This window comes from Melopsittacus undulatus, chromosome Z (assembly GCF_012275295.1).
Source record: "Melopsittacus undulatus isolate bMelUnd1 chromosome Z, bMelUnd1.mat.Z, whole genome shotgun sequence".
NCBI classification, from domain to species: Eukaryota; Metazoa; Chordata; class Aves; order Psittaciformes; family Psittaculidae; genus Melopsittacus; species Melopsittacus undulatus.
This window is the reverse complement of record NC_047557.1, coordinates 33,157,979-33,176,228: the sequence shown is the minus strand read 5'-3', so window position 1 is coordinate 33,176,228 and position 18,250 is coordinate 33,157,979. Positions and strand designations below refer to the sequence as shown.

General features: G+C 38.8%; 1 protein-coding gene across 1 annotated transcript in view; it reads left to right on the top strand.

Moving 5' to 3' along the window:
• Nucleotides 1–1,431: 1,431 nt before the first annotated feature.
• Nucleotides 1,432–18,250, top strand: part of MPDZ (multiple PDZ domain crumbs cell polarity complex component) — an 82,695-nt gene continuing 65,876 nt past the window's right edge. The window contains exons 1-7 of the mRNA XM_013130535.3: nucleotides 1,432–1,447; nucleotides 1,840–2,006; nucleotides 10,174–10,395; nucleotides 11,340–11,479; nucleotides 13,507–13,720; nucleotides 15,493–15,621; nucleotides 16,828–17,031. Of these exons, the coding sequence (XP_012985989.2) occupies nucleotides 1,432–1,447; nucleotides 1,840–2,006; nucleotides 10,174–10,395; nucleotides 11,340–11,479; nucleotides 13,507–13,720; nucleotides 15,493–15,621; nucleotides 16,828–17,031 (1,092 nt within the window). The remainder of the gene's footprint in view (nucleotides 1,448–1,839; nucleotides 2,007–10,173; nucleotides 10,396–11,339; nucleotides 11,480–13,506; nucleotides 13,721–15,492; nucleotides 15,622–16,827; nucleotides 17,032–18,250) is intronic.

Below are 18,250 nucleotides of genomic sequence, written 5' to 3'. Positions count from 1 at the left end.
AGTGAGAAAACAAATTCAGGAAGGCTTGTTTTTATTTATTACTGATTTGTATATTTTGGATTGTGGAATAAGGTTACCTTGGCAAAGTCACATTCCAAGGATTTGAATATCTGTCCCTAAGTGGTACATTGTCCTAAAAAGGGTGATCAGCAATCCCATACCAATATGTAGGCAAATTCAAATGCAATAAAATAATCTGATAGGAAGCCTCAGGCATATCGAAACTAGGGAAATGTTTGTGATGGAACTTGAAAACCTTTTAAACCCACTTGATTTGTTTTTTTCTGCACAAATTACAAATAATATAGTCTTATGAAAAAATGTTCATCCTGGCTTGTGTTCTGTCAACACCATTCTTTTCCCTATCTTTCTCCAAAATTTCAGGAAAAACTAATCTTTCCTGAGTGCTTAAAGATCACAGTGCTCTGCATGTTGGTAAGCTTACCAGATTTAAGTTGTGAAGCTGTACTGAATTGCTTCCCTATTATCAAGAAAACAAAAGCACCATTGATAAAATGTGCAGCTCAGTTCATACACCTGCAATGATATTTGAACTCACTTCTCAGCTACCTGTCTCAATCAAACATACTCTGTCACTACAAGTTTCTGAGCAATTGCAGATACACTGTTGAACACTCCCCCCCAAAAAAAAAAATAATCAGTCCACCTCCCACCTCCCCCCCAAAGTCCCCTCCTGAAAACAACCCCAAAAAGCCGCAAAAAAGAATAAAGCAATTTTAGATTTTCTTCCTCTCAGAATAGAATTTCTTGCTGGAAAACCCACACTGACAAAAACCCAGCCGTCATCCAGATCTCATCCTCAATTCCAGTAGGTGCTAATAGTGGAGGATGTAGCATGAGAGTCCTGCAAATCTGTGTAATGTGAAAAGTTAAGTCCCTTGACTTCTCTTTTTAAAAGGTGACATCAGAAAATGTGCTAAGGCTCATGCACCTGAAATGGTCGACATAGGGCTTGAAAACTGATCCTGCAGGGAATGTTTTTTTGTGAATCACTGAAAAGGAAAGCAATGAAACTGTGTAAAGTATCAGTGACAGCTGTGATTCATAGCCTCTGATTAAAGCAGTGCAGGACATGTTATGCAACAGTATGAAGGCAGCAGCTTTGATATGGAAATGTAAAAATAGCACAAAGCATGTTCCTAAAGCAATTTTCAGGGAGGTTTAAAGCTCCAAAGTAACTCAGAATATGTTCAGCTCTAAGGTTATTTTAATCATCCAAGGAGATATGTTTTTTGTGGTTTGTTATTTTGTGGGGTGTTTTGTTTTTTTTCAGAAGTCAAGCTTTCTTGTTTCCTTCAGAGCTTAGTGCTTCTATAAGTGTGACCCTTTTTTTGTTCTGTTATTTTTCAGAGAAATACTGTATTTGCTGCCTCTTGCTATTATTGGAATAAAAGTTGAGAAGCAGAAGACATGTTGGAAACAATTGGTAATTTTTTTGTTTGTGTCACTATTATTATGGCCAAATTGATAGATTTAGGAGACTGGTATATACTGCTGAGAGAGGTTTTGTAAAAAATGTCTATTGTGCTTAGAAATATACGGTGTGTTTGAGTTTTTGTATTTTGTATTTGAAAACAAAAGCTGTACCATCATTTGTTTAGTGTGTTTAGGTTTTAGCTTGCTGTTTTGATTTAATTGTTTTAATCTTTACTATAATTTAAAAAGTTTGTACACAAAGAAATATGTTTTGTATTATGGCTATTTTTGGCACTACTTGTTTACTTGTCTTTAGCCACAGTTCCTGTAACTGAACTTTGTTACTTGCTTGTATGTGGTTGTTCCTAAACTGCTACTGATTAGGAATAATTATTGCCACAGATACACATCGGGCCCTCCAGGCCATGGAGCGCTTACAGGAAAAACTTCGGGATCGAGGTGACGTTGCAAATGAGGAGAAACTGAGCTTATTAAAATCAGTGCTGCAGAGTCCTCTCTTTAACCAGATTCTCAGCCTTCAGACTTCTGTTCAGCAGCTGAGAGATCAGGTAGGAAAAGCAGCCTCCCAGGTGCAAGAGAATTGCTAAGAAGGTGCAAAAATATCCTAAATTAAATGTCTGTTAGTGCTTCAGGGATCTAAGGGGGATGTACCCATTGACTTTTTGGGGCTTTATTGAGGTCCATAGTGTATGTATGTGCATTTTTATATATCTGCTTGTTACAAAAAATGTGTGTGACAGTGAAATTATGATCCTGGGTGGGGAGTTAACATAAGGCCTTCTGTTTCTGTCCTTCAAAATGAAGTGTTTTGTATGATTTTTTTTTCCTAGTGTTCTTTCATTGCTCTTTTTTGTCTTACCCTGCTAAATGACAATAGATGAGGGAAGTTGCAGAGTGCTGATTTCAGAAGAATATGAAGATCTGCTTTTTTTTTTGTGTGTAGGAATAAAAGATCAAAGAGAAGCAAGAGCTCATACCTCCTTTTTCCTTGCTCAGGGTTTTAAGTAAAAGTATTTCTCTGCATGTCTTTAGTGAGGATGAGAAAAAGGGCTGCAATTTGACTATACTTTATTATCTATTACTGTAACGTAATTTCCTTGTCAGCAGAATAAAAACTTGAATATAAATGTAGTTCAGTAACTGAACTAGGACTAAAGTGTGTATCTGGCTTTGCAAACAGTTGTTCTTGTGACTCCTGCAAGATGGGTAGTTCTCTGGCTAGTATGTAAAAATGCCAAAGTGGGAGGATGCAGCCCATGCACACTGACCTTATCAACAGCATGGAGCTGCATCCAGTCTCTGTACTGCAGCTGGTGAGGAGCCCTCATGATCTTTATGCTACTTAAGATGCACAGCAGAAGAGCACAGTCTGAATCATATTTGTGCTATCTTTCACAGACAAGAAATAGGTTGGAATGGTGTCTATAGTACCCTGTGTGACTATGTCACAACTTGCATGTTTAGTATGTAGAGACTTGATAACATTGGAGTGATTTAAAAAACTTAGAAAAAAAACCCTGTTCTGAGATTTGTTTGCTCTGCTACCGGAAAGGGATAATTTAACAGTAACATCCAGAAATCATGTGAATTATCTGAATTTAATAAAAAAGCAAATTTTATTTCCAGACATCAGCTGTGAAGTTAAAGGATGCTTCTCTTTTTAAATACAGTCACCCAAATCAGTAAAATGAAGCAGCTGAAACTATTGACAGGTAATTTCCAATGTGTAGTTTTTAAAAAGCAAATAATAATTTTACCTTCTGCCCTAAACCTACAGGTTTATTTGTGCAGAAGATTTAGTGGCCCATGCATGTTGCATGGTACATACCCAATCTAGTTGACAGGGGAGCTACTTGGATTTTAATTCCTTTCCTGTCATGTTCATATGAATACCCACACATGCAAATGTGGTTTTGGCCATTCTTAGATTTGGGTCAGCTCTTCAGAAAATATCCTGTATTTTCTCTATGGATTCTTCCCTAAAATACAGCATGAGACGTTTCTTTTCTTTGCTTTATTTACACATTTATAAAGCACATTGAAACAGGACAGAGAATAAAACCATGAAATAGGCAATCATGTTAAAAAACAAGAAAGAAAAAGTGTTTCTTGACATTTTCAAAGGCTTAGTTTTGTTCAAGGATACCTTTTTATTTTCCTTTTACGGCTGGGAAGGTGCTTTGCTCTTGAAGCTCTTATACTACATGTTGGTGAAGACTGCAAGGCATGTCAGTAGTGACCAGGCTTTTTGGCTAAGCACGTGTGTCCGTGGAAGGAGGCAAGTGTTTCCCAAGCTTTTGCAGTCATAGCTGTGCTGTGCTGAGCTGTGCAATGGCTAAATGTTGCAAGCTTCTACCCACTCAAGACTAAGATGCATAAATTTTCTGATGCTTCATGTTGAGCTGCACTGACAGTTGAATGGGGGCCTGTTTCTTCTCAAGATGAAGTGTAAGGGGCAGTCTGTTAAACTGCTCCTGTATTTGTAAATAATTTATATGTTTTTAAAGAGCTATAAGACTACTGCAAAATTTTCAGGAGGTCATCTCCCTAGTGTGGGAGGTGGGAAGTATAGATTGAAAGAGAGGATGAGTGCGGAGAAGGAATATTGACAGTTTACTCTCCAACTCAAGCTGAGTCCCTGCAAGCACCCCAGCAGATGTAGGTCACTGAGACGGATGTGTGGGCATGTAGTGGCCTGAATAAATTTGAGAGTGAGACATATTCCTGTCTTGAGGCACTGTGTCTGGAAGGCAAAGAGGTGATAGTGAGAGCTCCGTCTTCTGTTTGTGCAGTGAGTCTGAAAAATGAGCTGGCAAATGTTGTAAACATCTGTTATGTTTTCCTAGCAAAAAATAGGATGCAGATACACAGTTTAGGCAGACAAATATTCCTTGCATTTCAGTGAGAGTTACTGCCATTTTTTATGGCCTGAAATAGTAGACTTCCCTTTTGTTTTTCCCCTACAGATAGTGATCTTTTAAGCATGAAAAGAACACCTGAAAAAGTGTGTTTCTGCATGCATGGAGATGTTTTAGACTTGGTGTCCTATTTCCTTAAAGCTTCTGTGTGTTAATTAGAAATTGATACCTTTTGTTAGTTGGTGTATGCTTAGTAAAAGCCCCTGTAGTTTGCATTTGTTTTGCATATGCAGTGGTGTGGACTGAGTGGTATATTGCTTCATCTAGATATAGATCTGCAGACTTCATGTAGGCATGATGTTGAAGTCTGCAGATCTGGTGCTTTGGTGCTTGTTGGTAGGTGCTTTATGTTGTTTTTTTTGTTTGTTTTTTTTTTTTTTCTTAGACGAGCAGGCAGGATTCGTTTGCACCTCAGATCTGTCATTGTTAAGAACTGGAGTGGGAGAAGTCTAGCGACAGCAAAGGGGTGTTTTTTGTCCTGACTTCACTAGTCACTTGGCTTGAGCACTAAGAAAGCAGGGGTTTTACTGCCTGTTTGTATCTCTATTCTTCAGTAAATGCTTGTTTTCTCATGCTGAAGAGCAGCCTTGTTTGAAGATAAGGGAGTGACAGGAAAGAAAACCAGAGGTTGTGATGTGTTGAATTTATCAATAATATTTGGATCTCCAGAGGTCCCTTGCCACCCCAATGGTTCTGTGATCCTGTGATTTTCATTTATTTAGAAAATATTTTAAAGAAAATAATCAGATTGTGCTTACAGTCCTCTCCTGCTTCTTTCCTTTCTGTCTCTCCCTTGTCTTCTTCCTCCTCTCGCCTCCATTCTACTCAGGGCTCTTCCTGAACAAAATACCCTTCCCTTGGCTGGGCTGCATTCCTCAGATTTTTTTGCTTTGAATTTGGCCATAGTTTCTCATTCACAATGCAGTAGTGAGGATGCGTGCCTCTGCACTGCAGCATGTATTGGGTTGCATGGGATAGCTGGGTGTCAGAGCTGAAGAGGATTCAGGGAAGAATATATGTCAGATGTAAGGAAGAAGTTCTTTACTATGAGGGTGGTGAGGCAGTGGAATAGGTTGCCTGAAGAAGTGCTAAATGCTCCATTCCTGGCAGTGTTCAAGGCCAGGCTGGACAAAGCCTTGGGTAACACAGGCTAGTATGATGTGTCTCTGCTCATTGAAGGGGTGTGGAACTAGATGATCTTAAGGTCCTTTCCAACCCAAACTGTGCTATGATTCTGTGATTCTAAGAAATGGAGAAACTGTGTCTTTCCATATTGTCTGTAAGCACTTGTTTAACTCTGTGTTTTGCATTAACTATAGAGGAGCCCTTTTGTTTCCATCCTGGACCCATTTCTATATAGCGCTGCTTGTTGGTGTTGTGAAACTAAGTGCTTACAGGAAATGCTAATTTTGAATCTGCTTTGCCTGCCCTGAGGAGGAGACATAAAGGATGCACACACATACCCAAAACTTTTTTCTCTTAACTGCGTGTTAATGTGGATTGGACAGTTATTGTTGCCTTTTCCTCCTACATACACTATTCAACATTACTTGTCAGTGGTATTTCAACCTTCATGCAAATCCAGTCTTCAGAATAGTGGAGTTAATAATCAGTTATGGAAAATATTTTTGAAAAAGATGAACAAATTTTACCTTCTGGTTTAGAAGGCAGAAGGAATGGGATAATTTGGTCAGTTACTGTATGTTTGCAGTAATGTCCCAACTCATAAGTATGCAGAAGGGATGAAATAGATGAGAAGGTGGGCACTGTGTTGCCAGTTTGAACAGGATTTGGTCTATGAGAACATGTGCTGTAAAACTAAAATATTAATTAGCGTGTTTCTACTTCAGTTTTAGCTTAGTGTGAATTTTCTATGAGAGAGAAACATAAATCCCTAAGGAGACTGTCATATCTTAATTGAAGAACTCTTTGAAACTTACATAGAGAAGAAAATGGTGATACTGGGCACATGCTCAGGTGAAATTTAATCTGCCCATCATGGTAATCTGCGGTTTAAACATTATAAACAGTGGAACAAGCAGTTGAAAGCTATTCTCTGTTAAGCAGTACTAGAATGACATACATAGAACGAAGTACAGGATGGGCACAGAGCTCTACGTGCTGAGGTTGTGCTGTATGGGATATTGAGTAATACAGGAAGTGTTTTAGGTTCATAGAAGGCATATAATACAATTCATCATATGGGCAATGTGTGATGTAAGCCTTTTATTTTTGATGTGTAGCTCCATTTTTATCTTTGCTGTTTGTGCATAAGGAAGGTGTTTTATTGTATATTAACAAAAAACAGTATCACGATGTAAACACCATTTGTATCATTCATATTAAGATAAAAATGTCACAATTAAGATTGTTGTGGCTATGATCTGCTTTATGTGAGTTGCATGATTTTTCCATTGTTGCAATTTGCTCCCTATACATTTCTTTGTAAAACAGTGCTCTATCTAAAAGGGAAGACTTGGCTTTTTATAAAGAGGCTTCACAGATAAGGGTTGCCACTGTGTTAGCAGTCTGCATACCATATGGTAACATGGAAAAAACTTAAAAGTGAAATTCATGAAGGCAGATAAAAGGGAAATAGGCAGTAAGGTGGGCACAGCAGTGGTTCCTTAGCTACAGTTTCTGTGCCTTAAAATTCTGTTTCTGTCCTTTTTTGTCTGCATGGCTTTTTCTTTGTAAAACAGAAGGGGTTCTAGGTTTCTCTACATAGTCTCAAATTTTCCTCTTAGCGCTGTTGTAGGATTTTTCTTCTTTTTTTCTTTTTTTGTCTTAGGAGATGACTGCACACTCCACACAAAGAGGGGAATCGTGCATAGTTGGGTTTTATAGGACAATGAGCAATACCAGTGACCATTCCCCTGCTGACGTTTTGAAGAATAAAATCTCAGGAAGCTTTTCCGACATTAAAAAGGTCCCAAGACAGAGTAATGCTGTACTTGGAAGGGTACTAAAAGAAATGGAAGGCATTTTATGTATTTTTCTCTTAAGTTTAACTACACTAACTGGAGTGAGTTACACTCTCAGCTGTTGAACCTTGCCTACTTAGTTTGAGGTTACCCCTCTTAAGGGCTTCACCAAAGAGGTTACGTGAGCTTTCACTAATTTGCATTGTGCAAAATCAGTAGGTTTGTTCATGCTGTGCTGTTGCTTTAGGTTAACTTTGCTGGCTTTGCCTGAGCAGGTGATGAGTTTGATAGTGAATCCTTTCACCAAATGAGCTCAGTCCTATTTTATACAATGAGCACTGCAATTTAGAAAATTAATTTATATCCATGACTGAATAACATTTGTGATATCAGACCCATGTGCTGTGACCTTTGGGTGCACATGGGAAGTATTTTGGGTTTGCATCTCATATACTCTAACGCTGCTTTATCTTGCTGTGGAAATGTAAAAATGCTTTTTAAAATAGAAACAGTGGAAGACTGAATAATTAGAGTGGTGTTAGGTACTCTTACAAATTGTAATTTGAACCATGACATTTCTTTGTGGGAAGGAACATGACAGTGGGATGTATAAGAAAATTTGAAGGTGGAGGAGAACAAGAAACAAAAGACATTAATTGACCAAGTTCAGTAATACATTTTTATACATTAAAATGTATGACATTGGGAAGGTGGAAGTGTATTAACCTATTATATGGACTCATTCACATAAGAAGTGTAGTATGGCATAAACTTTATTAGTTTCAAGTCCATGCATATAAAGTAAGGGGAAATCTTGTATTCATGGAAAGGCAGAGTTTGATTATGTCTCTGGGTGCTGTTACATGTTACAAACTGTGAAAAAAGATTTATTTGCCTGTGCCTTACAAGCTTTTTGAAATAATTGTATGTGATTAAAGAAAGTATATGCATGCATATTTTAGGCATTATTATTTATTTTACACATAACCCAAGTGATTCTTCACAAATATGTGCAGCTGGCTGTAATTACTGTGTGATAGAGATCACTCAATTCCAAACATCCTGGTTTTCCTCTTTCCATTTTTTTTATGGCAGAGCAAGATATGTGATTTTGAGGACTTTTCTTCTCAATGCTTTTTTTTTTTTTTTTCCTTTAACTTGAGGGTCTTCATAGGCACAGGTGGTGTTCAACAAATTATGTTTATTCTATTGTGTTAGATGAAAAGGAATTGTGTGATGGAAAACAATACTGCCCTTGTAATGACTAGACTGTTGGGAGACTCATAATAAAGGTAATGGAAGTAGCATGCTCAAACAGTTGAGAGTGGTGCAGTAGACATTTTAAAATACAACTACAGTTTTGAAAATTGTTGTTGCTACTTGAAATTTAAAAAATAAGACTTCAAGGAAGGGGAATCCTTGCCTTTTTTATCGTGGTGCAGAATGCTAGAAAATTTGTACTGTAAAGCTATGAAAAATATTTGAGGCTGTGGTCCTAAATTGTGGTTAGTGTGCCAGGCAGATATGAAGCAGATTGATGTGGAGTAAAACAGTGGCTGTTGACAGTCAACAGGAAAGTGGGACAACAGCCAAATGAGGGTTGTTGGTTCACCTGAGCTTTTCCCACCACCACCACAAGCCAGACATTAGACTTGTCAGTGCAGACATGCTTGAAAATAGGTAATTTATTACGGCTGACCAAAGCAGGAGAACATTCATGTTTTCTCTCCTTAAATGAGTGTATTGTCAGGACTGACTGTGTAAAGGCACAGCTGTGTTCTTTTGATCAACCTGGTGATTTTTGACTTGTTCAGTAATTTTGTATTTAATTGTAGCTCATGTAGAGGGTCACATTGGCAGCCATACTGCATAGTCAGGTAGAAACCCTGACCAGTGAAATTTGTTCCCTACATAGCTGGTCGTGTTTCTTTTCTTCTTTTTTTTTTTTTGTTGTGTTTTAAGCCCAGCTGGTAACTCAAAACCATGCAGCCGCTCTCTCACTCCCCCCACTTTTTCCTCCCCTGGCTCCAGGAGGGATGGGGAGGAGAATCGAAAGAATGTAACTCCCACGGGTTGAAATAAGAGCAGCCTAGTAACTACTGCTACCACCAATAATAATAATGATAAGGGAAATAACAAGGGAAGAGAATATAACCCCTCAACACCAGCTGAATGATACCCAGCCCGACCTGAGCAGTGATCTAGCCCTTCCAGGTAACTGCCCCCAGTTTATATACTGGACATGACGTGCTGTGGTATAGAATACCTCTTTGGCTAGTTCAGGTCCAGTGTCCTGTGTCTGCTTCCTCCTGGTTTCCCTTGCTCCCTGGCAGAGCATGAGACTCACAAAGTTCTTGGTCAGAGTAACCATTACTTGTCAACAACTGAAATTGGTGTTATCAACATTGTTCCCAGGCTGAGAGTCAAAACCACAGCACTGGACCAGCTACTAAGAAGGAGAAAAATGACTGCTACTACTGAATCCAGGACAGTTTTTAATTTTCTTGTGAAATAATTCATACACTTGTTTTTCAAAATACCAGGACTGTAGAAAAGCTTATTCATACTTATTTACCTCTACCTTTGTCTTGGAGTCCAGCAAGCTGCAATGCTGATACGATGAAAGAATTTTAGTTGGGAGTATAGAAAGTAATTTTTTATTATTTTCATAAATTTCTTTCATTTTTTGTGCCGATAATTCACAACTTTACATCGTTTATTAATGATAATTTTTCTTTTTAAAATATCTCTTTAAAATTACAGATTAGAATTCTGGATATTTTTAACAAGCAGTTGGCCTAGTATGGTTCTTTTGGATAAAAAGGTGGTTTCTGCTCTGTCTGTCAATCTATGTTGTCATTAATCTTTTACAGGCAAATATTACACTTTCTGTACATTCCACTGGTGAATTACCACAACTTCTCCACCATGGTATGAATACAGGACCCTTGCCACATAATGAGTCATATTTATTGGCTCAGCAGAATGGCAGCCCAGCTAATGTGCTAGAAGCATCGGTGAGATCTGTTACTCCTCAGATTAATGGGAAATCCTCTAGTGATGACTTTGAGCAGCTGATCAGAAATATGTCTCAGGTAAGCATGTTGTCTGGTAACCACAAAATGCAGATCACTGATTGTCTGAAAGATTGAAGTGTAGGTATGTTTATTTAAAAGCAGTTGAGTTGTTAACCGAACTAGAACTCACATGCTACATTAAAAAACAGAATGAAACAAAAAAAAACTTTTAATTTGAGGAACAATTGGTAAATGAGAAAACAGTTGGAAAGTAGCCTTCTGCTGAGTTGCTGTCCTTAGCTGGGCAGTGTGCCTCTCACAGGTCAGCATGCCATCTTTCCTTGCTCATTGTAGGACTGCTGCTCTGCGCGTGAGGGAGATGCTTTGTCAGAGCAAGCTCTTTGTATGCATAACTAATGAAAGCTAGTTCTGTGACTTGCTTGGAAATAAGGTGGAAAATTCCTTTTTGGCCTTGCTGTGTGTTGTCCTGTAATCTTACTACTTTCCTGTGGTAGGCAGAAATGGCATTCAGATTCCTTCAGTGGCTTTGAGAATGGCCAGGCATATATTCTAGCATTTTTCTGATTAGCCTGTAATAGAGCCAAGTAATAGGGGAAGTCTTCTGCTGTTCACCCTGAAGAGCTTTTTTCACAGTCCTGCTTTTTTACTTTCTGGAATTCAGACCTTTTTCCTAGCTCTGCTTGAGACTTGGCCTGTACCCTCTAAAATTTTATAGACGTATATATCATAGTTTCGTCACTACTAAGCCTAAACTTGGTATATTTAGTTGCTGTTTCCTGATTTTCTCTTTTGGGCTGTAATAATCTTTTTTTCCTCAAATCTCTCATAATTGTTCCTTTCAGTATGATAGCGAGGAGTCTTAACTGAACTGTGTTTCAATTATTCGCTAGTGTAACCTTGTCCAAGTCCAAAACTAATTTCTAAGTTGTTTATCATGTTAATTCATACTGCTTTTCAACATTTTTAACATTGTACATTTTTTTTTTTCTTTTATGGAACAGGGTCGTCTTGTTGAGACCATTGAGCTTACTAAACCTTTAAGTGGTGGTCTGGGCTTCAGTGTTGTGGGACTCAAGAGTGAAAACAGGGGTGAATTGGGAATATTTGTGCAAGAAATCCAGGAGGGAAGTGTGGCACATAGGTAAGATTGCTACTGGAATATTTTACTATACAAAGTCTTAACATGACTCTGCAAATTCATTGTGTTATTGCTGTTGTTTTTGTGGTACAAGGGCATGTGTCTCTCATGCTCTTAAGTTATGCATTATAGCAGATTTAATATTATTACTTACCTCTCCAGTTTATGTAACTTTGGAACAGGGCAACGTATTATCTGTTCAGAGGTTCTGGAAAATACAGATGTAGTTCCTCTGTGTTTTTTTGTATAGTGTCTTCTTTCCAAGAGGGAAAATGGGGAATTTGCTGTTCAGTGTTATGGCTTTTAAGGCTGAAATACAAATTTTGCCTTCCTTTAATGTACTGAGAAACAGCTTGGTGTGAAAAGATTGGTTGTAATTGGCAGGATTGTTTGTTAGGTAGGGTCCCACTCAACAGCCGTGAAACACAGCTTTTAAGCCAAGCAAGGATTGACCTAAAGTTGTTGGACTCTTAAAATTAGATACTCAGCTCATGTTACCAGAAAGTCAGCAATAATAATAGCTTGCAGCAAGTATACTTTAGGTGTCAATCCTGATTCCACAAGTAGTGTTTAGAGAAATGGATTTCTGCTGTAAGAACAGCACGAAGGTGCAAACGAAGTCAGTGGTGAATGGTAGCAGCAGCACTGGTTCACTGTAGAGTGTGTGTGTGGATTTGCTGACCAGGATCCTGACCAGAGCTGCTTTGTAGTGTGCTCTGTATGTTCTGTGGGGCAGCTGAGTAATCCCAGTGCTGTTTCTCACTGTGCTGTAGGGAGAAATTTTCTGCTTATTTGCATTCTGAACACTTACTTTTAAGAGAGGGCAGAACATGGCCTACAGAATTAATTCAGTCATGAAAAGCAGCATGCTTTTAATGTCATTACAATATTTTTTTTAACCTGCCTAGATTCCATTTCTGTTATTCTGTGGAGCTGAGACCTATGTTTACTGAATCAGGCCCTGCCTGATTCACTGGTGAGAAGAGAAACATTCAACAGCTGTTAACAGAGCTCATAAATCAGAAAGGCTCTGGCAGTAATAAGCCTTCGACAGCACTCTGAAAAATGGTTGAAATTCACAAGAGAAATATTATGAGTTGAAACTAAGCAGTGTTTTTCCTGAATGCTGTTGGTACCTTGGCTTCTATGCTGTAGGTGCTCACAAAAGTAATAGAGATCTTTGTTTTTGTTGCTGCCCTTTGTTTTCAAAGCATTGCCACTTTGCGATGTTGAAGACAACACTCCAGAGTTTTTGTTGGCTCATTGCAAAAGCAATAGAAGCAGTGGAGGAAGCAAAGGGTAACACATCTGTGCAGGCTTCATACACTCCCTTTGAAGTAGGTCTGGGAAAGGGCTCAGTATTTAATTTTACAGTAGTGCTTCCTTTGTCAGAAAGTGATTATTTTTTTAATTTGTTCAGGGCTTCCCTCCCTGTACCCCTATGTAAAAGGGGTCTGTTTTTATAATTTTCTTTCTGTTACTCTCTCTGCCTCCCCTTCCTTTTTTCTTCCCCTCCTCTCCCTCCCTCTACACCCCCCTCCCCCCCCCCCCCCCCCCCCCGTTTTGTGCAAAACAAAATTTGTTTCTATAAAATCTTGGTGAAAATGTGTTCCACTCCAAGGTTTGATGAATATTCAGAATGAGTACACTGAACAAAGTGGAGCACTTGGTCTGTTAAGCAAGAGACTCAAAGACAAGAATAAACATAAGTTCCCAGGCTATGCTTAGGAGCGACTGAGATCTAATATGCTTAGTCTCACATGGGCGTATAGGGAGAAGAAAGCTAGCTAGGGGGTAGTAGCCGGAGGAGAGTGGCAGTGGGATTAGCTTCAAAGGAAGCGATCACCAGGGTGCCGCATTAGCTCCTTTCAGCAAACCTGCAGGGAGAGATTAAAAAGTGGGGGGAATAGAGACCAGGTTATTAAAAATACTGGAAAATTGTCAAAATATTGTCATTCCTTTGGCAACACTTCTTTGGTTTTTCTTGTTTGTTTTGTCAAACCCCTTTGCTGTTTACATGTATGTGACAGAGATGGAAAGCTGAAGGAAGCAGATCAAATCCTTGCTATTAACGGACAAGCCCTTGATCAGACAATTACACATCAACAAGCTATCAGCATTTTACAGAAAGCAAAAGATAATGTCCAGCTAGTTGTGGCCAGGGGTGCTTTCCCTCAGCTCGTCAGTCCTGTAGTTTCCAGGTCTCCCTCTGCTGCTAGCACAGTTTCCGCCCATTCCAACCCGGTGAGTATACCCCAGATGTCTGTGTATTCAGTTCTGGGCATGTATGTGCTTACTGCATCTAGTATTTTAGTTAATTTTTGCAACTTCTATATATGTTTCCTTCATAGTTCTTGAGGGTTCTGTCTTTTCCTATGCAAAGAATAGAAAATACTCACGCTTGCTCGGGGGGGGGGGGGGGGGAAAGAATCTTTATCTTGTATATATTTCTTCTTCCCATCTGCCAAATTCTCTCTGTCCACCAGTGTGAGTGCAGCACGTTTATATTACTTTATGAAGATTTATTTTGAGGTAGCAGTAAACAGGATCTTTTTTTCCTATTTGCCTACTGCTTGGGCAACTAAAAGTATTTGAGACACTGCAGTCTGATCTGCACCATGAGCCTCATGCATGCTTTTCTGTTTCTCTGTTGTCTGTTAGCAGTGGAGTTAAGTAAAACAACACTAGCAAGTCATCAAATAGCCATGAATAGGGACACACTTTAGGACCACCAGAAAACAGCTGTGCCACATTTCCTTTCTTTTGAAAACTTTTGCACATCTATGTTTAGAGAACATAGCTCAGAAATAGGATGATATTAACTCTATTTTCTCTTCCTGGTATCTTTCTCATGTAATGGCTTGTCCTGGGATGAAATGGCTTATCTTTGGTTTCTGCAGGTTTCACTGTTCAGTCATCTGTGGCCCTTCTTTATGGGAGTTAATACTAAGTATACAGAGCAATCAGCCTGGAAAAAAAGCTATTTTGCTGTTTATTTTAATCGTTAGCATAAGAACTTTAGTGAAGAAATTTCAGAATTATTCTTATCTGTGGAGGTATAAAGCTGGTTGACCTAACTTCCTGTCAGCGCATAGGAGAGGCCTGCTGTCTTTCAGTATGCCTGTGGCATGCTTTTCTGTATGTGATTGCCTCCATATTCCCTTGCTTGAAAAACATGCCTTTCAAACCATGCCAAAGATCCTAATTATTCTAAAATAATGACTTATTTTCAAGATCCTATCTGCTGGAGCACCAGCGGTGGTTTTAAATTTAAGTTGTGTTTACTGTGTGGTTTGTTCTTCAGGGTCTTCCACTTGGCCTTTCAGTACCACCCCCTGCAAGAAAGCAAGCAGTTGTTCTTTTTTCAGAGCAGTTCCACTCTTATATCAGAACGTGTGGCCTGCCATCAGAGCTACTTCATGATGCCTGTTGACATCATGAAGTAAATTTTTGTTGCACAGGGGCAGTTCTGCTAATGCTTGCCTTGCAATACCTGGTGCTGCTTCCAGCCATATCCTCTGAACTGGTTTTATGTTTTCTCCTGTCCTTTGTTATGATGGCTGATGTGAGCATGTGCTTGTCTGAAGATTTTCTTTTCCAGTCCTGTGAGATTTCCTAGAAACAGTATTTTTCTCACTGATTGCAATGGAGCATAGAGATAACAGCCCTAGGTTGCTAGCTTAAATTCATTCAGCAAGCTCTTGAAAGGCCTGACCCATGACACAGCTCTCGTTTGTTTCAGAGAAATTCCAGCTGTCACAGAATGAGTAATGTTTTTGCTTAAATATTATGTAATCCTATACCTAATAGTAACTGTTAGAAGGGTCCCACACGTACACCTTCCTCCTGTCTTCCTTTATTCAAAAACATATCCAAGAATTAAGAGAAGATACTTTGCAAGTTTTAATGTGTATGCTAACAGTTGGACTTGATGTTCTTAAAGGTCTTTTTCAATTGAAACAAGTCTGTGATTCTATGAATTTAGTAATTTGCAAGCTTATATTTATTACTTTTAGGTTCACTGGCAGCATGTGGAGACCATTGAGTTGGTGAATGATGGCTCAGGTCTGGGATTTGGGATAGTGGGAGGAAAGTCAACTGGAGTCATTGTTAAAACCATACTCCCAGGAGGGGTGGCTGATCAGGTAAATTTATGCTATCCATCTGTTTACTGTTCCATAAGGTGTGAAGTTACCCTTTACTTTTATAATCACGGTAAATAGTGATAGCTTTTTTTCCTCATCAGTGTAAAATAGAGAGCAAGCGATGAAATTTATCCTCAGTAAATGTGTGTTTAGTGCAGAGGATCTGTGCATTTTGAATGTAAAGATGGATTAGGCTCCAAATCATATTTTCCAACATTTGGTGCAGGTGCATTTAGGCATGTACTGTTTGTAAGCCACGGGTGTGAGGGGATACCACTTACTTGCTCTTCCCTGACACCTATGAAGAGCATCTACTTCTCTCAGCTGGGCTTACTGAAGCTGGGAACAAGCATGTGGCATCATGCATCTGCTTTGGAACACAAGCTCTGCTCTTGCCTGGGGGACTCATGAAAATTGAATTTGGTGATCACAGCTCATTTAAAGCATGTCCACTGGACAAGTGTCTAGGGCTACCATAATAATGGTCGAGGATTGAATAGGCACAGAGACTGGTCAGTCTTTCAAACACAGAAGTGTGTAAACTGATTAACAAGGCCTGGAGATGCGTGTACAAGGTTTACTGCTGCACTGTTTCCCTGAGCAGGTAGATGGGTTCTTTTAGCAGATCTGTCACGATAATACTTTTAATATGGGCTAAATTTATGTGAAGTTTTTTTATTGATTAGGGTTAAATTAGTAGGAGACTAAACCAGTGTAAAGCAATATGAAAAATTGCATCACAGTAAGGAGGAAATGTATTTTATTTTGAAATTCTGGTTAATCCTGAGGGCCACTTTTTAAACAGAAATGCAAAGCTGAATGTATGTCTGTACGCTGTATTTTGGAAGTTTGTTTGGAAATGAAACCTGAAGTTCTGTAATCTACATGCAGTTGTTAAATAAGAGTAGGTAGTAACTATAACTATATGCATTTATTTATTTATTTATTTATTTTCCTTTGCTTGGGTGACTGCTTGGAAAAGGATGTCCTGTATATTTCTAGGGAAATTCTAGTAAAATTAATACGTCATTAGGCAACCTACTTTTCTTCTCCATGTTGCCAGAATATTGACCCACTATCCCCATGAAGTCTCCTGGTTTGTAGATCTTATAAGTTACTAAAGCCACGTCTTTCTAGTTGAATGGTATGTGGGAGAAATGGCAGGATATTAATGATGAAAAAAAAAATCTATTGTTCTTCCTTCAGCATGGGAGATTATGCAGTGGAGACCACATCTTGAAAATTGGTGATACAGACCTAGCTGGAATGAGCAGTGAGCAGGTGGCACAAGTTCTGAGACAGTGTGGAAATCGAGTGAAACTGGTAATTGCAAGAGGTCCTATTGAGGAGCCATCTCCACCAGCAGTCCCTCCATGTACACCAGTACCCAGCTCCATGCTGGAGAAGCAGGTGAGCAGGCATGAATATACTTAACTCATGCCAAACGTGTATCTCAAACTTCTTTTCTTTTAACTGCTATTGGAATGTCTTTCACAACTATGTTCTCAAAAGCCAAGATTTTCTTTACCACTAGTATCCTCAGCTGACAGTCTGGAAGTGTCTAAATGTCATGAGTTCACAATGCAAGGAACTATAGGCTTGAAGCCTTTTGGGATCAAGGCTTAGGGCTTCCATAAGTATTATCTGAATAATGTCTGGTTCTGGCTTACTTGTGATTGTGCAGTACTACACTGGGAACAACTGAAGCTGTACAGTCCTTTCTTCAGACAGCACAACCTTGCCTTTTAGCATTCCTCTGCCTCCCTGTCCTTTTTTTCTCCAGAAACATTTCTTAATTCCGTATCATTGCAGCTATCCATCAGACAGTTCCTTCCTGTGCCAACCAGCACACAGGTGTTGCTTCTTCTCTACATCACCTGCCATTGCTCATTTGCTTGGTATCTACCAAAAAAAAGCCAGCCGCCTGCTACTCTTCTTCCCTTGCTGATGATTGTATTCTCTGTGCTGTTACTCTCCTACAACTGTCAGCCTCTTGAAAAAATGCTGTAAATATTATCATGTCCTGTTAGCTCAAAACCTCTACAAAATAGGTCATTTCCATGTTAGCAGCAGAACCTGATTTTGTGTGAGCCAGGAACTACAGCTGTATATGTTTTGTCACATATAGTTATGACCAGATACATGTAAATGTGAATATGCAAAATGAATAAGAGAATAAAAAGGTGGTTGTTTCTGAGCTTCCAACTAGATAGAATTTGTGCCTTATAAAGAATTTTTTGTTTTACTTTTTTACATTGTTTTATCTAGACATTTTCTTCCCAGTTACAATTTACATTTCAGTTAGGTCACTTTGAAAGAAAAAAAGGCCTTAACATTTTTCATATGATTACTATTCTTTTTCTTCTGTCAATTGTAGTGGTATCTGTGGAAAACAAACAAAATACTGAATCACTCTTCTACAGCTAAAAGGCAAAGGAAATTAATCCTAACATGGAGTCCTCTGAGCATTTAAGAGGATAGACAGACTTCTGTGTCTCTCATCACTCAGAGGCAGGAAAAGATGGCTGTATTTTAGATAAAGGGATCAATATTGAGCCTAAATATTATTAATCTGAAAAGCAGTAATCTCAAAAAAGAAGCTGAATTTGGTACTTTCATCTGTGTAAAT